Source organism: Scylla paramamosain, unplaced genomic scaffold, assembly GCF_035594125.1.
Source record: "Scylla paramamosain isolate STU-SP2022 unplaced genomic scaffold, ASM3559412v1 Contig37, whole genome shotgun sequence".
Classification (NCBI taxonomy): Eukaryota; Metazoa; Arthropoda; class Malacostraca; order Decapoda; family Portunidae; genus Scylla; species Scylla paramamosain.
In genome coordinates, this window is record NW_026973702.1 from 462,501 (window position 1) to 485,000 (window position 22,500).

Here is a 22,500-nt window from a genome sequence, read left to right on the forward strand (position 1 = left end):
GTAGTCTCTTCTCCTCTGGTGGACATGAAGGCGGCGGCGTAGGTGGGGAGATACACCTGTTGAGGCAGCGTGCGGCGCCCGTCCCTTCCCTGGACCTTCAGGAAAACACCTCTCGCTCAGTCAATAGCTGGTCCATTTGCGGGAAATCCTCTTGTGTTGACGGAAGGTGCTGGTAAAATAGTGCCAGTAACTCCTGTGCTGACACTGCCGCTGGACACAACAGACACCGGGGGCCGAGGAGAGAGAGAGAGAGAGAGAGAGAGAGAGAGAGAGAGTCATATAGGGAATGGAAGTGAAAATAGACGTAAATCTCACTGACATCCCTCCTTGCCATGGTCTCTCTCCATGCTCCCCCTCACGACCATCAGGAGTGCAGGGACGAGTTATCCTGCCAAACACTTCCCGTGGTTCCAAACACTACTTGCAAGAACACCAGGAACCAGTTATCCTTACGAATATGCATGATAGCAAAGCGTGATGTAAAAAATAAAAAGAGAGAAAAAGTAACAATATTTGAGTCATTACACGTTACTATTAAGAAAAAAAAACACACACACAAAAAAAAAATATATAAGTAATCTAGATGTGTAGGTGAAGACGTGGAAATATTGTCAAGCTGGAGTGGAATAGATAGTGGGAGGTTGGTTTGAGTAAGGTAATGGCAATTTAGGGATGGTGAAAGAAATTAAAGGATAATAGATAACTAAAGAGAGTTTTTTTTTTGTATTCATTATGATTTATTTAGTCTTCGTGCTTTTGTATTCAATAAAGTTTAATCTAGTTTGTTAGTGAGACTAGCGTAGAGCAAAATAAACGATAAAAAGAGCTTTCTCATAATGAAGAAGGACGAGAATAAGAAAATTGATAACAAAAAAAAAAAAAAAAAAAACCTGTATTGCTTGAGTACCTTAGAATAACATCAACAATCAATACAGTTTCGGTGTCTTAATGAACCCATCCTTCTGCAAAAGAGTCATGGAAGTTACTAATGATGACAACAGCTTACCACCATTCAGTCATTGCTACTCTACAACAAACACACACACCTACACACATCCACCTTTTACACATACGACCTCTTGTATAAACCTGAATTCCACACACACCTGCCACATCACCTCAGTCTCCTACACACCTGGTCTGGAATGCCTCCACTTTGTAATTCAGTAGTCCACGTGTTGTGAGTGGGTCGTCTTACCTGGCTGCCACAATCCACACCTTGATTACTGAGTACTGTACACCTGCCCGACTGATTTTCTTTGTTTTTGCTTGGTTCGTATATGTTTGCTGTTCTCTCTCCCCAATTTCTCTCTTTCTCTCTTGTAAGTTATTTATTTGTTTCCATTATTTATTTATGTATTTTTTTCAAGTTAGTGCGAGTACATACAGAAGCAAAAGCACACAAGTATAGTCCTGCTTTCTCTCTCTCTCTCTCTCTCTCTCTCTCTCTCTCTCTCTCTCTCTCTCTCTCTCAGAGCAAGCGTTTAGGCGGCGGAGTGACTTACTGGTCACCTCACAACCACCTCTCTCTCGTGACAGCGTGCTGAGGTCATTTAGGTGTGAGAGGTACGTGCGAGCGTCACAGTAGAGACGTGTGACGGACATACCAGAGAAATACGTTACAACACTTTAATCTTACCATTGGAAATCATATCGTTTATTCTCATTAATGTTACTGTTCTTGTATTTCTTTGTCCTTCTACTTTAATTATCTCGACAGTGAATGAAGGAAGAAAAATAATGAGAAAGTGTAAAATCGTGTGTGTGTGTGTGTGTGTGTGTGTGTGTGTGTGTGTGTGTGTGTGTGTGTGTGTGTGTGTGTGTGTGTGTGTGCGCGCGCGCGTGCGCAACATTAAAAGAAACTCCATAAAATGCAGCTAGGACAAAAAAAAAAAAAAATCAAAAGAGAAACGGATCTTATGATTACAAAACGTTAACAGGAAAACAAACTTGAATACTTACAAAGCTTGAAGGAAGCACATTGCACAGGACACCATCCACGCCAGACAGTCTCATTAATTCTACACAAGCAACAACCAAAGCACCCCTTCAGTAACCAAAGAGAGACAACACGGAGCGCCAAACACGTGGAGCTCAGGAAGACTTGAGCACCTTTTTTGTCTTCCCGCCGCGACTCCGGAACTGAAGGAACCAACACTCAACACCTTCCAACTTGAACACCACACACAGAAACCTAACCTAACTTATCCTTAGATGACCCAACCTAAACTTACCTTATGTAAACTAATCTAAACTAACCACACACAGAAAATGGAGAAGAAACCATAGCTCATTTTCTACTCATCGCGAAATATATGGAACAAAAAAAAAAAAAAAGTACTATTCTTTTTATTTGCAGTATCAGAGTTAGCCTTTCACGTTTATTTCTCATCCTCCATTTTCTGCTTTTCTTCTTGTTCTCCTTCCTTTAATTTTGTAGTAAGCAAGGGATGGTGTTACGACACATCTTATAAAACGATTCTTGCTCTCAGTATATTTAACCAAAACGGGATACATTGAGCGGACAACACACTTCATATATACAAAACAATAAATCGACTATGATCATTGCTGGTGACAATAATGACTTAACATATAAGCATACTTTCTCCTCAGCTGAGAATGATCCACCTCTTGCTCTTCCTGCTTGTCACTGATGCACGAAATAACATCACAGGTCGTATTATTTCCTTGGCTATGTAAGCGCGGGACTAAACTTGACCACCTGCGAACAGTGACAAGACTGTTATTTTACTTGACCCCAAAAATATGCGTCAGTTATGTTGTGTGAATGGGAATTTGTGGTGAGGTTTTCTACGGCTATAAATGACCATCAGACCGTGGTGGCGTGAAGATGTTAGTGGAATATTAGTAGTGCACACGTCATCATGTATAGACAGAGACAGATAATGGAGAAAACCGACTGATAAAAAGGAATACTTAGAGAAATTAAAATACTAAGGCATATAGATATATTACATCTATGCTTTTGAAAGGAGTGTTCATGATTTCAGTGTTGGTTTGGATACGATTCATTATCATTAATGAAAAAATGCATCTCTGTCTGCAATGAAAAGAATAAACCTTAATTTTGTATCTTGCTTAATTCTTGTATCTGATTGGCTTAAGAGCTTATCACATCTAGAATAGAGGCCTCTGATTGGTGGGCCTGGAGGGTGCCGCAGTGCTTTAGCTCCAAGCTGCTGGGAGCTCCAAGGAGAAGCCACACAAGTATCCTTAATATCACCTAGACGTACCTCAGGACGAACAGTAAGTTCAGGGTAAATTTGTGCCAAGTCTTAGATTGCCTACTGAAGACTTTGGTGCACAGCTGTACACTACGAGACTTAAAAAGAGAAAGAAAACAACAATCAACGGACGCATACGAGACCCTCGCCGAGAAGGTGAACACGAAGAAAAAGAGAGACACCAAGGAAAACACAATGAAGAGGAAGTTGAAGAGCTTCGAAGACTGCAGCAACCACAAGAAGAGAAAGGACACTGAAGGCTTTAAAGACAATCATCGCGTCAAAAGAATGACAAGAGGAGACAAAAGCCGCGAGAAGAAAGCGGATCGTGACCAAGAGATTAAGAAACTCAACACGAAGAGAAAAGAGGAAAGCATGGAAGACAATGAGAACCATAAGAGGAGGAAGATGGATGGCGTTAAAATGGATACAGAACACAAAAGGCAGAAGAACGGGAATGACAGAGAAGAAAAAAAGAGGATGAGGATGGACTATTTTAATCCCATTATGGACCGCATCAAGAAGAGGAAGCAAAAGGACACGGAAGAAGACAAGAACCAGAACAAGAAGAGGAAGACGCAGGATACTGAAGAACACGGAAACCAAGACAACAAGAGGAAGACCACAGAAGACCTCGAGAAGCAGGTAAAGAAGAGCAAGTGTGAGAACAGTAAAGAACAAAAGAAGTCAGACAACATGGAGAGCTGTAAACGTGTTATGAACAGCATCAAGAAATGCAAGAGACAGGTTGCGGAAGGCCAGGACAGCCAGGCCAAAAAGCGGAAGAAGGAAGATACTGAAGACCACGAGAGTCAGGCAAAGAAGCGGAACAGGCAGGACACAGAGGAACAAGACAGCCAGGCCAAGAAGCGGAAGAGGGAGGATGCTGAAGACCACGAGAGCCAGGCAAAGAAGCGGAACAGGCAGGACACAGACGGGCCAGAAAAGCAGAGAAAGGGGAACAAGAAAGTGCCAAAAAAGAAGAGGCAGCTGGAGTGTTGTCATCGTATCCTTCACTGCCTCAGGAAGAGATGGCGAGACAGCGGGGACGTGTTGAGACTCAAGCTGGAGGCCGAAAGAGTCGAGGAGAAGAGGAGTGTGAGCCGGTACTGCCGTGTTCACATGGGTGAAGGAAACATGGTGGATGCGACCGTGCGCGGCCACCCGTGCCTTGTCTTATTTGACACCGGCTGCTCAGTCAGCAACTTGGTCTTGTCACTGGGCCAGAGGCTCGGCATCGTCACGGGCCTCGAGGAGACGGTAAAGATACGCATGAATACCTGGATTGGCGTGCTGGAGTTGGACGTGATAAAGCTGGACGAGGTGGTGGTGGTACTGAAGGGCGGCGTGGTGGTCAACACGCCCTTAGTGGTGTTTCCACAGGAGATGGAGATGTGCTACAGCACCGAACGAATAGTGATGTCTATGAGCCGCCTGCAGGAGGCCGAGATACGACAGGAGTTCCATCTCAACGGCAGCAGCAGTCTGTTCCTGCGTCACCCTGAACGTTTGTGGCAGAGATACCAGACGTGGCGCAAGGGCAAAGTCTTCACGTTTGCCGCACGAACACCAGGCATCGAAGAGCCGCTGACGGTGCTGGTGGACACAGGCACCGATATACCGTTCTGTATCACCAAGACCGGCCTGGACAAGGTGCGGCGCAGGACAGACAGGTGGACTCTGCCGCCTAGACGAGTGCGGCTGCAGTTTGACAGCGGCACAGACATACTGCGGGATATAAAATACACCCAGGCGCGTACCTTTTTTCACTTCGTGCTTGGACGACCGCTGCTCTATCAATTACGCGCAGTCATCGATTACGTTGATTCGTCCATAACTTTGAGTCTCAAAAGAAAGCAATTCCGGATGAACCTCCTCTCCCGCTGAGCCCGCGTCGTCTCAGCACCTGCGCGGATTTTCTTTTTTTTTCGTCATGCATTAAGGAGATCAGCAGAGGGAAGATTAAAATTAATAAAAACACCGCTTAAATACACTTCCCCACCGAAAAAAAAGTGAATATAGTGAAGAAAATTGTCTGGATTAAGGATACTAGATTAATGAAATTATGATTACAGATTGTACATTAAGCAAACACTCTCGATTAAGGAAATAATGTGGAATACGAAAATTAAGATTAAGGATTGTAGAGTAAGGAAACTGTCAGGAGTAAGGAAATAGTCTTAATTAAGGAAATTAACATTGAGGATTGTGGATTAAGGAAATAGTCTGGATTAAGGATTGTAGATCAAGGAAATACTCTGGATTAAGAATTGTAAATTAAGGATTTAAGATTTAAGAAATAGTCTGGATCAAGAATTGCAGAATAAAGATTTAAGATTAAGGAAATAGTTTGGATTAAGGATTTCAGATTAACGAAATAACCTGCAGTAAGGATTTTAGATTAAGGATTTAGGATTAAGGAAATAGTCTGGATTAAGGATATTAGATTAAGGATTTAGGATTTAGGAAATAGTTTGGATTAAGGATTTTACATTAAGGAAATAACCTATATTAATGATATTAGGTTAAGGATTTTAGATTAAGGAAATAGTCTGGATTAAGGATTTTAGATTAAGGATTTATGATTCTGGAAATAGTCTGAATTAAGGATAATAGAATAAGGATTTCAGATAAAGGAAATGATAAAGGAAATAAAGGATTGTAGATTAAGGATTTAAGATTAAAGAAATAGTCTGGATTAAGGATTAAGATTAAGAAAATAATCTGGATTAAGGATTTTAGATTAAGGATTTAGGATTAAGGCTTGTAGATTAAGGAAATAGTCTGAATTAAGGTTTTAGATTAAGAAAATAGTCTGGATTAAGGATTGTAGATGAAGGAAATAGTCTGGATTAAGGATTGTAGATTAAGGTAATAGTCTGGATTAACATTTTAGATTGAGAATTTAGGATTAAGGAAATAGTCTGGATTAAGGATTATAGATTAAGCAAATAGTCTGGATTAAGGATTGTAGATTAAGGATTTAAGATTAATGAAATAGTCTGGATTAAGGATTGTAGGTTAAGGAATTAAGATTAAGGATTGTAATTGTCTGGATTAAGGATTATAATTGTCTGGATTAAGGATTGTAAGTTAAGGAATTAAGATTAAGGAAATAGTCTGGAATATGGACTTTAGATTAAGGATTTAGGATTAAGGAAATATTCTGGATTAAGGATTGTAGATTAAGGATTTAAGATCAAGAATATAGTTTGGATTAAGGATTTTAGATTAAGGAAATAGTCTGGAATAAGGATTTCAGATTAAGGACTTAGGATTAATGATTGTAGATTCATGAAATAGTCTGGATTAAGAATTGTAGGTTGAGGAAACAGTCTGCATTAAGTTTTTTACATTAAGAAAATAGTATGGATTAAGGATTATAGATTAAGGAAATACTCTGGATTACGGATTTTAGATTATGGATTTAGGAATAAGGAAATAGTCTTGATTAATGATCTTAGATTAAAGATTTAGGATTAAGGAAATAGTGTGGATTAAGGATTTTAGATTAAGGATTTACGATTAAGGAAATAGTCTGGATTAAGGATTATAGATTAACGAAATAGTCTGGATTAAGGATTTTAGATTAAGGAATTAAGATTCAGGAAATAGTCTGGATTAAGGATTTTAGATTAAGGATTTAGGACTAAGGAAATAGTCTGGATTAAGTATTTTAGATTAAGGATTTAGGATTAAGGAAATAGTCTGGATCAAATATTATGGATTAAGGATATAGTCTGGATTAAGGACTGTAGATTAAGGATTTAAAATTAAGGAAATAGTCTGGATTAAGGATTTTAGGTTACGGTTTAAAGATTAAGGAAATAGTCTGGATTAAGGATTTTAGATTAAGGATATACTCTGGATTAAGTATTTTAGATTAAGGATTTAGGATTAAGGAAATCGTCTGGATTAAGGATTTCAGAGTAAGGATTTACGATTAAGGAGATTAAGGATTTAGGATTAAGGAAATAGTCTGGATTAAGGATATTAGATTAAGGAAATAGTCTGGATTAAGGATTTTATATTAAGGATTTAAGATTAAGATAATAGTCTAAATTAAGGACTGTAAATAAAAAAAAAAGTCTGGATTAAGGAAATTAAGATTAAGGATTGTAGGTTAAAGAAATAGTCTTGATTAAGGATTGTAAAGATTGTAAAGATTGTAAAGAGTATGAATTAAGAACATAAGAACATAAGAAATAAGGGAAGCTGCAAGAAGCGACCAGGCTTACACGTGGCAGTCCCTGTATGAAATATACCTACCTATTTCCATCTATTATCCCCATCCCTAAACTTGTCTAATCTTCTCTTAAAGCTCCCTAAAGTCTTAAAACTAACAACATGATTACTGAGTCCGTTCCACTCATCTACCACTCTATTTGAGAACCAATTTCTTCCTGTATCCTTCCTAAACCTAAATTTTTCAAGCTTGAACACGTTATTTTTTGTTTTATCCTGGTTGGTGATCTTAAGAATTTTGCTTACATTCCCCTTGTTATAATCCTTATACCACTTAAAGATTTCTAGCAGGTCCCCTCTTAACCTACGTCTCTCTAAAGAATGTAAATTTAACAGCTTCAATCTCGCCTTGTATGGAATACTCCTCATCCCCTGTATCCTTTTAGTCATTCTCCTCTGTACTGATTCTAATAAACCTATATCTTTACTGTAATGTGGGGTCCAGAACTGCACAGCGTAGTCTAGATGAGGTCTGACCAGCGCCAATTATAACTTTAATATTAATTCCGGCTTTCTACTTTTAATATTCCTTAAAATTAATCCTAGTACCCTATTTGCCCTATTTCTGGCCTATATGCGTTTGTTGTTGACGGAGTTCAGAGCTAACTATAACGCCGGCTGAATCTCCACTCTATAATTCCGGTTAAACCTCCTCTCCCACTCAGCGCGCCGTGTTGCCGCGTCCTCTTAGCACCTGCGCGTTTTTTTTTATTTTATTTTATTTTTTGGTCATACATTAAGGAGATCAGCAGAGGGAAGATTTAAATTAATAAAAAAAAAAAAACACCGCTTAAATACGCTTCCCCCTCCGAAAAAAAAAAAAAAAAGGTGAATATAGTGAAGAAAATTGTCTTAAGGATACTAGATTAATGAAACAAACTATAATTAAAGATTGTATATTAAGCAAACAGTCTCGATTAAGGAAATAATGTGGAATAAGATAATTAACATTAAGGATTGTAGATTAAAGAAACTTACTGGAGTAAGGAAATAGTCTCAATTAGGGAAATTAACATAAAGGACTGTAGATTAAGGATATAGTCTGGATTAAGGATTGTAGATTAAGGAACTAATCTGGATTAAGGATTTTTCTTTAAGGAAATAGCTAGGATTAAAGATTTTAGATTAAGGATTTACGATTAATAGTCTGGATTAATGATTTTAGATTAAGGATTTGGGATTAACAAAATAGTGTGGATTAAAGATTTAAGATTAAGGATTTAAGATTGAGGAAATAGTTTGGATTAAAGATATAAGATTAAAGTAATAGTCTGGATTAAGGATTTTAGATTAAGGATTTAAGATTAAGGAAATATTCTAAATTAAGGACTGTACATTAAAAAAAATAGTTTGGATTAAGGAAATTAAAATTTAGGACTGTAGATTATGGAAATAGTGTTGATTAGAGATTGTAGATTAAAGGGTATGAATTAAGGAAATAGAATAAAAAAAAGAAAGTCTGCATTAAGAATTGTAAATTAAAAATTTATTCTGGATTAAGGATTACGGATTAGCCAAAGTGTTTGGATAAAGAATTGTAGATTAAGGAAATAGTCTGGATTGAGGATCCAAAAGAATCCAAGAAGACAGAGGATGGAAAAGAATTAAAATATTGAAATTGAGACGGTCATAAAAAGAGAGGATATGATTCAGAAAGAAGAACAAGAAAACAAGAAGAACAACAACAAGAAGAAAACAGAATAAGAAAGAAATGAAGAAGAGGAAAAAGGAGGAGGAGGAGGAGGAGGAAGAGTCTCGATTAAGGAAATAATCTGGAATGATTGTAGATTAAGGAAACTGTCTGGAGTAAAGAAATAGTCTGAATTACGGAAATTAATATTAAGGATTGTAGATTAAGGATTTTGGATTAAGGAAATAGTCTGGATTAAGGATATTAGATTAAGGATTTTAGATTAAGGATTTAGGATTAAAGAAATAACCTGGATTAAAGATTTCAGATGAAGGAAATAATCTGGATTAAGGATTTTAGATTAAGGATTTAGGATTAAGGAAATAACATCGATTAAGGATCTTAGATTAAGGAAATAGTCTGGATTAAGGATTTTACATTAAGGATTTAAGATTAAGGAAATTGTCTGGATTAAGAATTCTATATTAAGGATTTTAGATTAAGGAAATAGTCTGGATTAAGGATTTTAGATAAGGATTTAGTCTGGATTAAGGGTAGTAGGTTAAGGATATAGTCAGGATTAAGGATAATAATCTTAGGAAATACTCTCGAGTAAGGATAATAGATTAAGGAAATTAAACCAAGGTTTAGAAGGTTTAGGACGAGAAAAAGAGTGAGGAATGTACGCCTCCATGCCAGACACTATCACCTCTGTTATGCGCTCAGCACACAAAGACGGGTCTCTGACACGAAAGCAGTAGTCATTCCAAAGAAAATCAGCAAAATACCTCCTCAGGTCCCCCCCAACTAGCAGAGGCAAAACGCCAGAGGCACCTTCGCTTAGGGGGATCCTGAGGAGGGATTGGAGTGATAGGACAAGATAAAGATATGAGATTGTGATCGGAGGAGCCCAACGGAGAAGTAAGGGTGACAGCATAAGCAGAAGGATTAGAGGTCAGGAAAAGGTCAAGAATGTTAGGCGTATCTCCAAGACGGTCAGGAATACGAGTAAGGTGTTGCACCAATTGCTCTAGGTCATGGAGGATAGCAAAGTTGTAGGCTAGTTCACCAGGATGATCAGTGAAGGGAGAGGAAAGCCGAAGCTGGTGGTGAACATTGAAATCTCCAAGAATGAAGACCTCTGCAATAGGGAAGAGGGTCAGAATGTGCTCCACTTTGAAAGTTAAGTAGTCAAAGAATTTGTTATAGTCAGAGGAGTTAGGTGAGAGGTATACAGCACAGATAAATTTAGTTTGAGTGTGACTCTGTAGTCGTAGCCAGATGGTGGAAAACTCGGAAGATTCAAGAGCGTGGGCACGAGAGCAGGTTAAGTCATTGCGTACATAAACGCAGCATCCAGCTTTGGATCGAAAATGAGGATAGAGAAAGTAGGAGGGAACAGAAAAGGGGCTACTGTCAGTTGCCTCAGACACCTGAGTTTCAGTGAGGAAAAGATGAGGTTTATAAGAGGAGAGGTGGTGTTCTACAGATTGAAAATTAGATCTTAGACCGCGAATGTTGCAGAAGTTAATGAAGAAAAAGTTGAGGGGGGTGTCAAGACACTTAGGGTCGTCGACAGAAAGGTAGTCCGACCTGGGGACATTTATGGTCCCCTCCCCAGATGGGGACTCCGAGGCTGGTGTAGGAGTCGCCATAATGATTTAAAAATTTTTGAGTGAAGGGTGTGTGTGTTATTAGGTGCTTGTAGGTTTGTGTGGAGGAAGAGAGTTGTCTTTAGAGGGCAGGCTGTGACTGCCCCCTTGTGTTGTGAGACACAAAGGGAAACGTTCAGTGAGGTCACAGCTGGGTTTAATGATAAGTTCACAGCACCCCCTCATCCAGTGCTTTAGACCTCACAGGGAGTAATTATCGTTTCGGCAGGTGTCTACTGCCTCCTCCCAATATAATATCCCCTGCAGTGTTTGTTACAGTTTGTTACAGAAGCCGCGACACAGAACTGGTAAAATAATGCACGGCAGACTTGAATTTGATAAAAAATACCATTCATCTAATTTATTTTACGTGACTCACGTAGTCTAACAAAAACCTAATGCGGGCCTAGAACAACATCAGCTCTCCTAATGAATCAGGTTCAAACAATAGAAATTAATAATCTTACAACACAATTTTTAAAAGTACAACACAGCTTCATATATCGAACATTGTAAACAAATGATGCTTTTTCTCACCAAAAACAGATCCTATCCTCACTTTGCTGCGGTACAGAGTTTTTCCGCCTATAAGTCACGGCAAGCATTTCAGCGGATGATAATCGTGCAGCACGTCAAGTGAGGCAACACCTGACGACCGGTTGAGTTTGAGTGTGAGCCAAGACATGAGCCACGGCACGGTGCAATGTTCAGTGCTCACCGGGACAAGAGGAGCGCCAAGCCAGCGGGTCCGAGGTGGGGAAGGAGGGGCGTGCTGTGTGTCGCGGCGATGGCAAAGGTTCTCATGGTACAACTTTACGGGAGAGAATCCTCTGTGTTGTACGAGACCCGGGGCGAGTAAGCGACCCGTGTAGTAATGCGTGTGTATGTGTGTGTGTGCTTGGGGGGGATTGATCTCGACAGGTATCAAATGCTCAAATTTGCAAGCATTAATGATTTGTGGACTCAGAATACAGCACACTCCATATCTCAGTATAGAAATCAATACAAGTTGAGCACAGTACAATATATATAGAAAAAAACACTTTGTACGGCGCCGGACTGATCGCCGCCAGTGTTCGGCTCACAGCACCACGCCATCACTCTTACCTGATTGTGCTAATGCTCAGTGGTCACGTAGCGGAAAGGTGAGCGCTGTTACCTTTCAGTTCACCACAGCGGAGAGGGATAGGTGCGGCACACCGGTAAACATTTAGGCTTTTGAGAGATATTGCGTTTTAAGGGAAATAACCTTCGCTAACTAATTCCCAGACACTACTTATTTCTCGGCAAGACATCCCCCTTTTTTCGTGATCTACATAATGCATGGATCAGCAATGAAAACAGTGAGCCTAACCTAAAATAATCTAATCTTCAAGTGAAAACAAGTGTTATTTCATAATTATCCGAAATATTAAATTAAAAAGCAACTTGAGCAAGGTTCATTCCGCCGAAATGGAAAGACTGCACATCACTTCTTGTTTCCCCTTTCAGTTCAGTTCAATACAGCGCGTGAAGGATAAGCAACAAGAAAATTAAAAAGCAAGCATTTCTTAACATGAGGACCACTTGTGTCGCGGCGGTGAGCAACAAACGTTATGTAAATACGTAGCAAACGGTAATTAATCACTTACTAAGGACTACCTGTTGAGTCAGGGCTACTGGGGGAGAGGGTCATTGCTCCCTAATTAATGTCTACGCCTCCCCCTCCACCACACGGTACACTGTTGGCACGAGAGAATACTTTTTCCCCCCCATTTCTTTATAATGGACACGCGCGGACTGAGATTGGGGAGATGAAATAGGGAAAAGTAATGCAAACAGGTGACGACACGTGAAGCGCACCAAAGTAGCATCAACTGAAGTACTGACGCTTGATCTCTGAAGACTGTTAGTGCAAGGAAGGTGAAGAAATGAAGATTGAGATTAAGGATATATAATGGGGGAAAAACGTAATGCAAACAGGTGATGACACGTGAAGCTCACCAAAGTACCATCAGCTGAGGTACTGACGCTTAATTTTTGAAGTATATTTGGTGAAGGGAAGGAGAAACAATTGAGTGTTTCATAATTCCTCTGTCATAGAGCAAGATTTGAGAGAGAGAGAGAGAGAGAGAGAGAGAGAGAGAGAGAGAGAGAGAGAGAGAGAGAGAGAGAGAGAGAGAGAGAGAGAGAGAGAGAGAGAGAGTGCGTGTGCGTGTGTATGTGTGTGTGTGAGAGTAGAGAGGGTGCGGCTTGGGGAGTTTGGGGAGGTGGTGGTGGTGGTGGTGGTTGATGGAGTGGAGATGTTCTAGTTGGTGGCTAGTGGTTGGTGGGTGGTGGAGAGGTTGAGAGGGCGTGTTGTTGTTGTTGTGTTTGTCAGTAGTTAGTTTTCATCCCTTTCACTTGTAAATCCCAAAACTCGTTTTTTTTTCTTTTCCATTTACAACGACTGGAATTATTTCAAGATAGGAATATCAAGACAGCTCTGCCACCACACACAGTCCACCGGGAGCCTTACGTCCTTGCAGCGCCTCAGACACCACGTCAAAGTAGCAATGGTCGCAGTAATCACAGTCTGGATAATCACAGTGTTCTTGGCCGATACGAGAACAAGCTTGCCATTTCTCTGCCGTCTGCCACTGAGCATTCGCAGCAACCCTCACATCAGACACCATTCGCTGTACGAGGATCACCAAGTTGTGTACTGAGGAGCACCGTTGCTACATTTTTTTCGTGCAGGACAATTCACGTTTGTCTGAAGAAGAATACTGAATTTCTACTAAAAATCTTACCTATTATTATGGCACCTAATTGTCCAAGTAGAAAAAAAAAAAATCTGGTATCGTGTATTTAAGCAATGAATTTGGTAGAAACAGAATAAATTTGCCGCACTTTTTAAAACAAGACGAGAATATGCAAACCAGTCACCGAGGAAGAGCATCAGTCAGTGGCAGACTTGCCATGATGGCGTGCCCTCAGGTGGCAAAATTGCAAAGACAGACTTGGTGAAGCAGAGTACAGTTCATGATTCACATGGAACTTACGAGCTCCCCGGAACGTGCCTCGCTCTTCACCGCTGCTGTATGAGGATCATCACGCTCACGAAAACACGCTGACGCGGTGACGTCCCACCATGTCTAACAACAGGGCAAAAACCAGAGCTCATGCTTAGTTTAATTAGTGTTAGCGTAAAATGCATATTTAGCTATTCTCATTTGGTGCCTCAGAAATACAGGAAGAGGAGGAGGAGGAGGAGGAGGAGGAGGAGGAGGAACAAAGAAATGCAAAGGAAAGAACAGCCAGCAACAGCCCTACTGTGGCTAACGAAGCTGTCTGTTACTTTAATGTTATTTAAAAGAAATTAAAATTATGCCGGAGTGAATTACGTCAGTTGAAAGGCTGATGCGACGTGCTTATCTAAAAGTATTCATGCAGCGGGCTTGTCGAAGGATTTCCAGTAATTGGTATGTATTATGTTGCTGCACATTTGTTTCTTCCAACTTCCATGAATATTGCAGAATAATGTAGTCGGTTAGTAAAGCAACAAATAATATTGTGTTCCAAGATCATGAAGTCTGTATCTCATGCCTTATAAGGATTTTACGTATCAGGAAGACCGATCAAAGACAAAAAAATAAGTAAGTAAATAAATAAAATAAAAAAGTAAGATAGGAAATAGAATAAATGAATAACAAAAAGTCCGCTCAAAATGTCATTTCCACACACACACAAAAAAAAAGGAGGAAAAGAAAAGCCAATTTATTTTATGGCCTGCACTGACATTATATTATTGCACCAGCAGTTCAGGACCAATATCTAAACACCCATAGCTTTTTTTTTCTATCCAGGATTACGTTGTGCTGGAACCATGCTTAATCTTGTGATGGAAAACGAAGAGGGAGAACTCAGGTGATAGGGTGCTGGGAGGAGGAGCACTGATTGATTGAAAATTTCTGAAAGGAGGAGGAGGAGGAGGAGGAAAAGAGGAAGAGGAAAAGGAAGAAAAAAGAAGAGGAAGATAAAGGAAAAGACGAAGACGAAGAGGAAAAGGAAGAGGACGTGGACTAGAAGAGGGCAGCCAGGCAGGTGTGGCGCCTCACTCAGGGCCACACGCTCAAATTGGCTCCACTCAGACAAACATAAATAATTACACAAACTCGCTTCGTGTTAAGTACTCGTAAGCTGCGGGGTAAGTTTGGCTCAAAAGATCACAAGACTCAGGACGCGGGGAAGAAATTACTGTAGCTTCTCGTAATGAGCCGGGCAAGTGTTTCCATGCGTGGCGGTGATGGCGGTGGTTGTTGTCACGTAAACTGTTCTACCTCAAAAATGTGTTCTATATATAGAGCAACACACACACACACACACACACACACACACACAAACACAAGTAAATAACACACATCCACAAAAAAAAAAAAAAAATAAGTAACCATTTCTTTTGAAGCAAACACTTTAGCAAACACAATACAACTCAAAAATCACGTTTTACCTCCGGGGGGCTCAGAGGTGTAGTATTGTAGGTGTTGTTGTGAGGTACTTGGTGTCAGAGTGTGAGAGGACGGTGACATTCCTGGCAGAGAGGTCACACATTCCAGCCTGGACACAGCGTTAGGTAGTGGTGGTGGTGGTGGTGGTGGTGGTGGTGGTCTGTTTTGAGTCTGTCGGAGAAAGAGAGAGATGGTTGAGTTTATTATTGTTAGTGATGTTTTTCATTTTTGTGGTGTTGGTAGTCATGGTAGTGGTGATAGTGGTAGTGGTGGTGGTGGTGGTGGTGGTAATAGCAGTAGTAGCAGCAGCAGGATTATTATTACTATTATTATTATTATTATTATTATTAGCAGTAGTAGTAGTAGTAGTACTAGTATATCAAAATAATCATCATAGTCGTTATAGAACATATAAGAGTAGCATCCATCTCTCTCTCTCTCTCTCTCTCTCTCTCTCTCTCTCTCTCTCTCTCTCTCTCTCCATCGTGGCGTAAGAGGATCACTGGAGCTCAGCATGGCTAAATATTGATGCTTTATTCGACTCTCTCTCTCTCTCTCTCTCTCTCTCTCTCTCTCTCTCTCTCTCTCTCTCTCTCTCTCTCTCTCTCTGTAAAATACCTTTATTCCCATTAGCAGTAGTTTCAATACAAATACTGTGAAATATGGTATGCTAAACAATTATATTCTATTTCCTTGCTACACTAAACGAGAGAGAGAGAGAGAGAGAGAGAGAGAGAGAGAGAGAGAGAGAGAGAGAGAGAAAGGAGGGGTCTGCACAAGAAGCTATGTAATTTCTGCTCTACAATGATTCTGATTAATATGATATGGTGCTACTAACACAACAACAACAACAACTACTACCACTACTACTACTATTACTACTACTATTACTAGTGTGTGTGTGTGTGTGTGTGTGTGTGTGTGTGTGTGTGTGTTGCCTCGCCTTGTAGGAGGCGCTATATTTAATAAGGGAGTAATGAACTTATTGCGTATTGCCCGGAATTCTATTAGTGTGCGATTATATTACCAGGTGGTCTTGGTATTAATCTCTCTCTCTCTCTCTCTCTCTCTCTCTCTCTCTCTCTCTCTCTCTCTCTCTCTCTCTCTTATACATTTGTGTGTGTGTGTGTGTGTGTGTGTGTGTGTATGTGTGTGTGTGTGTGTGTGTGTGTGTGAGTACTTAAATGGTATATAAGAACATAAGAAATAAGGGAAGCTGCAAGAAGGGACCAGGCTTACACGTGGCAGTCCCTGTATCAAATATACCTACCTATTTCCATCTATTATTCCCATCCATAAACCCGTGTAATCTTCTCTTAAAGCTCCCTAATGTTCCAGCACTAACAACATGATTACTGAGTCCCAAATAAAATTCATTATATAAAATTGTGAGGTACGGTATTAGGCAGTGAAGTGTGTGTGTATCCACTGAGCTTTCATTGCATTTGATATTTTTGTACGTGTCTTATTTGGGGAGATTCAGGCCACTTCCCTAAGCCACGTTTAAAGCAGTAGAGCAGCGCGCCTCGGCCGCCGCACCGGCGTGGGTGATTACTGAGGAGCAACAAACGTAAGCACACGTTCATTATTCACTTCGGCATGCAGAGTTACCTGAACATTCCACTTTCCTTTCCAAAAAACGGTGCATTGTCCTCGCCAAGTGTCCTCACTGACACACTGCCAGAGGGCGCCAGCAAGGGTGCTCAGGAATGCTCTCTCCGGGCAGGATATCGTGTTAACCTGAACCGACAAATCCGCTCCAAGCAGCACTACACTACACCTTGTACCATTACTCAATACTTTTGGGCATACAGGAATGAACTTCTGCATTACTACTTATCGCACGAAGGTTGAAACAAACTTTTTGTGAGGGCCAGTCTTTGCTGAGAGGTGAGAGAATATTTGCTTCGTGGTGTGTGTGTGTGTGTGTGTGTGTGTGTGTGTGTGTGTGTGTGTTTGTGTGTGTGTGAGTGTGTGTTTGTGTGTGTGTGAGTGTGTGTTTGTGTGTGTGTGGGTGAGTGTTTGTGTGTGGGTGGGTTCCTTAGTTAATTCCTTCCCCCCTTCAGCGAGTTACCCAGCTGAGTGGATGAGTAATAAGACTTCATTAGCGTCCTCGGGGAATCTCCATCACTTTACGTCGGTGCAAATTGCATTCTTTACTGTGTTCTATTCGCCTTTTATTTTGTTATACGCGAGTGTAGACTAGACGGCGAGCAGTGTGGTTGTATGTGGCGGGACGAGGAAATGTTTGAGGTATTGGAGAGAAGGGATGAGTGCGTGATGCTTTGTGGCAATCGTAGAGAGAGAGAGAGAGAGAGAGAGAGAGAGAGAGAGAGAGAGAGAGATTGGGGAGGGGTGGTGGCAGCAGGCAACACGGAGCAACGGAGGTGTTAAAAAGCATGCAATTTACCGATAAGCATTATACAACATTATTGCGGTGATTAAAAGTACTCCTGTAAAATGCTACGTGGCATCATCTCTCAGCTGTTTTCAAGGTCGCTCGGGCTCACTCCCCCCCCTTCCTCCCTCCTCCCTCGCTTTGATGATGCCACGTAGCATTTTACAGGAGTACTTTTAATCACCTCAATAACTGTGTATTCGCGTCCAACCAACGCCTACAGACTCCTGACCTGACCAGCCAAACCTAACCACAGCTAAAGAACAATTAGACCGCGAATAAGTGAACAATCTTCCTCATTCCGAGGTGATCTTTTCTCCCTCTTTCAGTAAATGTAAATCACCGCTATTTCCGAACCCAGCTCCTGCGGATGAAGTAGAATAATTAACGTGTTACCATAAGGTGAACAGGTCGTCCCAAGGAAATGCCATAAGGTACTACGCTAAACACACGTGAGAAATTGATGAAGGTTGATGACGCCATTCACCTTTCCACTGCCTTGGCTTCCTGAGTTTAACAGAATGTTGTAGCGTAAGTCCATGCTCTAATTTCGAAAGATAATGGCAGCAAAATAAGTAGTCGTTGCTCTTATTAGTGTCTTTATATTTTTGCTCAGTTAAGAACCTCTGAGTTAATAAATGTCACTAAATGTTGAAGCTTAAGTTCAATGTGTAATTGTGAACAGAGAAGGTATGTATGCATGTACGTAAATTTGTAGGGGTGGTGATGATGCGTTGCTACAAGCTAATTTTATTGGAGGTTTTGTTGTTATAAAAAATCCCGTGATTTCCCGGCGTATGGATTTTGTTCTACTAAGGTAATTCACTATTGTGGCAACAACACATAACTTTTCATCATGGGGATAGGCATTAAAACTCAACTCGGACAAATGGTCACCTGGCCTCGAAGTTTTAAGTGGATCCCCTATCCTAAAAATAACTCTGGACTCTGAGACAGTCATGTTTCTAGTGTCAAGTAAGTGTAACGTTTGTCCTCGTTGACCAGTCAATAATAGCATAAGAATTGCCAGTTTTCTGGAAAGTTGAATGAGTGATAAATCCTTATTTTGCCCTAAACTTGTCAAGTGATCCAAGACTAATTTAGGGTCCCAGGTAATACGGCATCGGGGAAAAGCTGGTCTTTCTCCCTAAAAACTGCCTTCATAAATCTGGTCACTAAGGAATGTTGTCCTGCCGGCCGGTCATTAATACTGGCTACGGTAGAGATGGCTGATCTTATGGTGTTCATTGAGCTGTAGCTTCGCCCTTTTGCACTCCTAAATTCTGACAACAAATATTGGAGAAATATATTCAAAGGTGGATGAAATGGATCAATTTCCCCGCAGATGCAAAAAGACATCCAGCGTCTGAGAGGTGGCCCATATTGTGATTTTGTGCTATCTCTCCATGACGCAAGGAGAAATTGGGCAACCTCTGCCGAAAAGCCTTGATTTCCGTACGATTCCCTGATAAAATCGCTGCCGTTAACACCAACCTCTGAGCCTGTGGATGGCATTGAGTAGGATGTTGTGGAAGAACTAGGGAATTTTTGGGGAGAAGAACGGGAACTGCTGCCATTAGCTGGAGAGCTTTGGGGAACCAAAACTGGGTCGGCCACAGTGGGAATATCATCAGTATTGGTGCCTCGTCTCTTGGAGTTTCTTCAAGACTCTTGAGATGATCCTGAAAGGCGGGAAAGCGTAAAAATTTCCATTTGACCAGGGCAGTGTGAAGGCATTAATGTGTGTGGCAGATGGATCTGGTTTCCAGGAGACGTAGGCAGGCACTTGTGCATTAATTCATGTAGCAAAGAGATCCACATCCGGTGTATAAAAAAAGTTGGCAAAGTCTATTGAAAACACGAGGGTGTAACATCCATTCACCATCCAAATTCGTAACTCTGGACTCTCTGTCTGCTTCAACATTACGTAACCCTTTTACATACTGTGCCGATAGGGTAATCCCCTTTGACTCAGCCCATGCAAAAATTTGTTTTCAATTAATGAATTAAGGTAAGGTTTACTACTACCACAACGTTCAATACAGGCAACTGTAGTGGAATTATCCGAGCGAAGGCGGATATGTGTTCCCCTGATATCTTTACAAAGGGACTTTAAACCCAAGAGAATGGGCTTTTAATTCTAAGCAGTTGATATGATCCAACTCCCTATACGCCCAGTGACCACCTGTCTTAACGTCTCCCATGACTGCACCCCAACCTGTCAGGGAAGCATCCGAGAACATAACTAGTTGGGGGGAAGAGGATCGTAATGATTTAACCTGATAATCTACACTTTCAATCCACCATTGGATTAATTCCCGGGCATGATCATCCAGAATAATTTTTGAATTATATAATTTCCATGGTATCTGGCAAGTTCTCTGTTACGAAAAATATCGAGATATTTGTATCTAAGTGGGGCCAATTCTATAGCAGGATCCGAGGCCACGGCCAAACCAATGAAAGAGGACAAGTCAAGCAAGGTAACTTCCCCCTTCAATAGAAGCCGACCTTGCGTCTTTATGCGGTCTTTCTTAACAGGAGGCAAAGCGGCCGTCATAGCAACAGAGTTCAGCACAACCCCAAGAAAAGTAATTTCCTGTGTGGGTTCCAGAACTGATTTCTTGACATTTATCGTGAGCCCCAAAGAGTCAAAAAACTGCATGGCATAGTGTGCATCCCTTGTTAATTCCTCTTCCGACTCTGCAATGAAAATACAGTCATCCAGATAGCATACAACCAATATTCCACGTTTTCTAAGATGCGATAGGGCAGGCTTCAGTAATTTCGTAAAAATACGACCAATATTCCACGTTTTCTAAGATGCGATAGGGCAGGCTTCAGTAATTTCGTAAAAATACGAGGGGCTGACGTCAAACCTTGTGGTAGACAAGTGAAACGAAAGAACTGATCTTTCCACATAAACTGTAACCATTTTCTATCCTCTGGCTTAACAAAAACTGAAAAATAAGCATCTTTAAGATTCATGGTAATGAAAAAACAGTGTGGATGAATTAACTGTATCACATCCTTTAGAGTATCTAATTTAAAATGGATATGAGTAATATGATTATTAAGTTCCTTGAGGTTGAGGATAACTCTAGTAGTACCGTCAATTTTAGTAATAGGGAACACATTAGAAAAGAACCCATGCTTCTCTGGCTCACATCGTTCAATTATTTGTTGTTTAAGGAACAATGAAAGAGCAATATCCAGGGCATGGCTATCAGCCATTGACAATTTCAAAGGGCTAGGTGGATTATTCTGGCTGGGTAGACTGGCAAAATCCAGAAATTTACCATGTACCACATTGTGAATAAAAATGTCCTTTGTGAGTGATCCCCATACTGAACTGGCATAAAAAATTTTACCTCCCTTAAAATTATCTGGAGTATTAATCATTGGGGGTAAAACAGTATTCACCCTGAGGTGGCTTATTGGTGGAGTTTTGGTAAATGCATCCCTCTCCCCTGGGGATGCTTCTGGCCTAAAAAAGGCCTTGGCTGGTTATGTAGCCAAGAATGCGAGGAAACCTGATAGGGCCGCCTAGTTTGCTTGTTTGAAGCATACCTCCTCCCAGAAGACTTGTAAGGACGGTATGTAGGCCTTCCCAGTTTCTTTGTTTTATGTATTTCCTCGCATTTCTTAGTCACATCAAACGGAAAAAGAGCATCTTGTCCAACCTCATACTCCCACTTGCAAAGCTCGGCCAAGGCAGAGTCGTGAACATGGAGCCGTGCAACTTCTTTCCGTAGTTGATTAATGTAATTAATAACAGAGGAAAGCAGTCTAAGACTCATGTTTAGTCCATCTAAGTATGAATTTATATTTTTTCCTTTCTTTTCCCCGATATCGCTTATGCACAATATGCAATAGGAACTGAAGCTTTTGAGATCAGGCCATTAGTTTGAGTAAGCTTGGCGTCAATCAATTTTCCACCAAAACTCATCGCTTTGGAAACAGCAGCGTTGGTCACCGGAACTTTTAGGTTTGGCACATTGCTTGGGAGCTTGATTTTTTCACAAGTAGATTTTATACCTTCAGCGGAGGGTCGACGTCTCAAACTCAAGTTCAGGATGGAGGCCAAACGCTCAGAGAGGGGCTCTCCTTTCTGTTCCTCACTATGGAAAAGACCTGAGAATTCCCCTAATGCCTTAAGAAAATCAACCTCATCACAGTCTTGGGACGCAGGCATGGAGTGGAACGTGTCCAGTTCATCCAAAGGGTCAAGCAAACCCACTGAATTTACTGTGGCGTCTTCCTCAGACGAGGAAATGTCATGAAGGCCACGAATATTTTCACAGTTATCGTAAGGCTCATCTTCCCGTACTGGGTTATTGTCGAGTTTTTCAATTAAATCACTCAACAATGCAGATAGCCGGTTGATAGTTTCACCGCCAGACGAGCACTCGGTTGTTGTGTTGGCGCGACTTGGGCCGGCCACAGCTGGTGGTGAACCACACTCGGGCCGTGGTTGACTCGGGCCGTCCTTCACTCCCGTGTCCTGGGTGGCCCTCCTTTTACTGGCCGGTAAAGGCACAGAGTCTTTCTCACGTCTCTTCTTCTCAGAGGACGACGATGACGAACGCCTTGGCGTTCCGTGAGCCTCGTTCTGGTCCGACATCGGTCTGAACAAAAAGAAACAGTACCGTGTCACATAAATATATGTCAATATATGTCCATGGATCATATATGTTACTTCCACCAAGAAGGGACGGCTCGTCGGAAGGTGAAGGCTTACCAGGCTACGTGGAAAAAGTCGGTGAAAGGTGAAAAACTAACTGGAGCAGGAGAGGTCTGGACTGCGTGGAGGCCAGCTGTGAACTGATGTGGAGCTGGTGGCGTGAGCGTCTCGTTG

General features: G+C 41.1%; 1 protein-coding gene and 1 long non-coding RNA gene across 2 annotated transcripts in view; one reads left to right on the forward strand and one right to left on the reverse strand.

The window, feature by feature from the left end:
- LOC135097921 (uncharacterized) overlaps positions 1-22,500 on the forward strand; it is a 47,160-nt gene that overhangs the window by 20,396 nt on the left and 4,264 nt on the right. The gene's annotated exons all lie outside the window — the stretch shown is intronic.
- Positions 21,484-22,500, reverse strand: part of LOC135097939 (uncharacterized) — a 1,053-nt gene continuing 36 nt past the window's right edge. The window contains exons 1-2 of the mRNA XM_064000064.1: positions 22,384-22,500; positions 21,484-22,270 (exon numbers count right to left, since the gene is read on the reverse strand). The exon at positions 22,384-22,500 is cut by the window's right edge and continues 36 nt beyond it. Coding sequence (XP_063856134.1) covers positions 21,499-22,266 — 768 coding nt within the window. The 5' untranslated portion in view covers positions 22,267-22,270; positions 22,384-22,500 and the 3' untranslated portion in view covers positions 21,484-21,498. The remainder of the gene's footprint in view (positions 22,271-22,383) is intronic.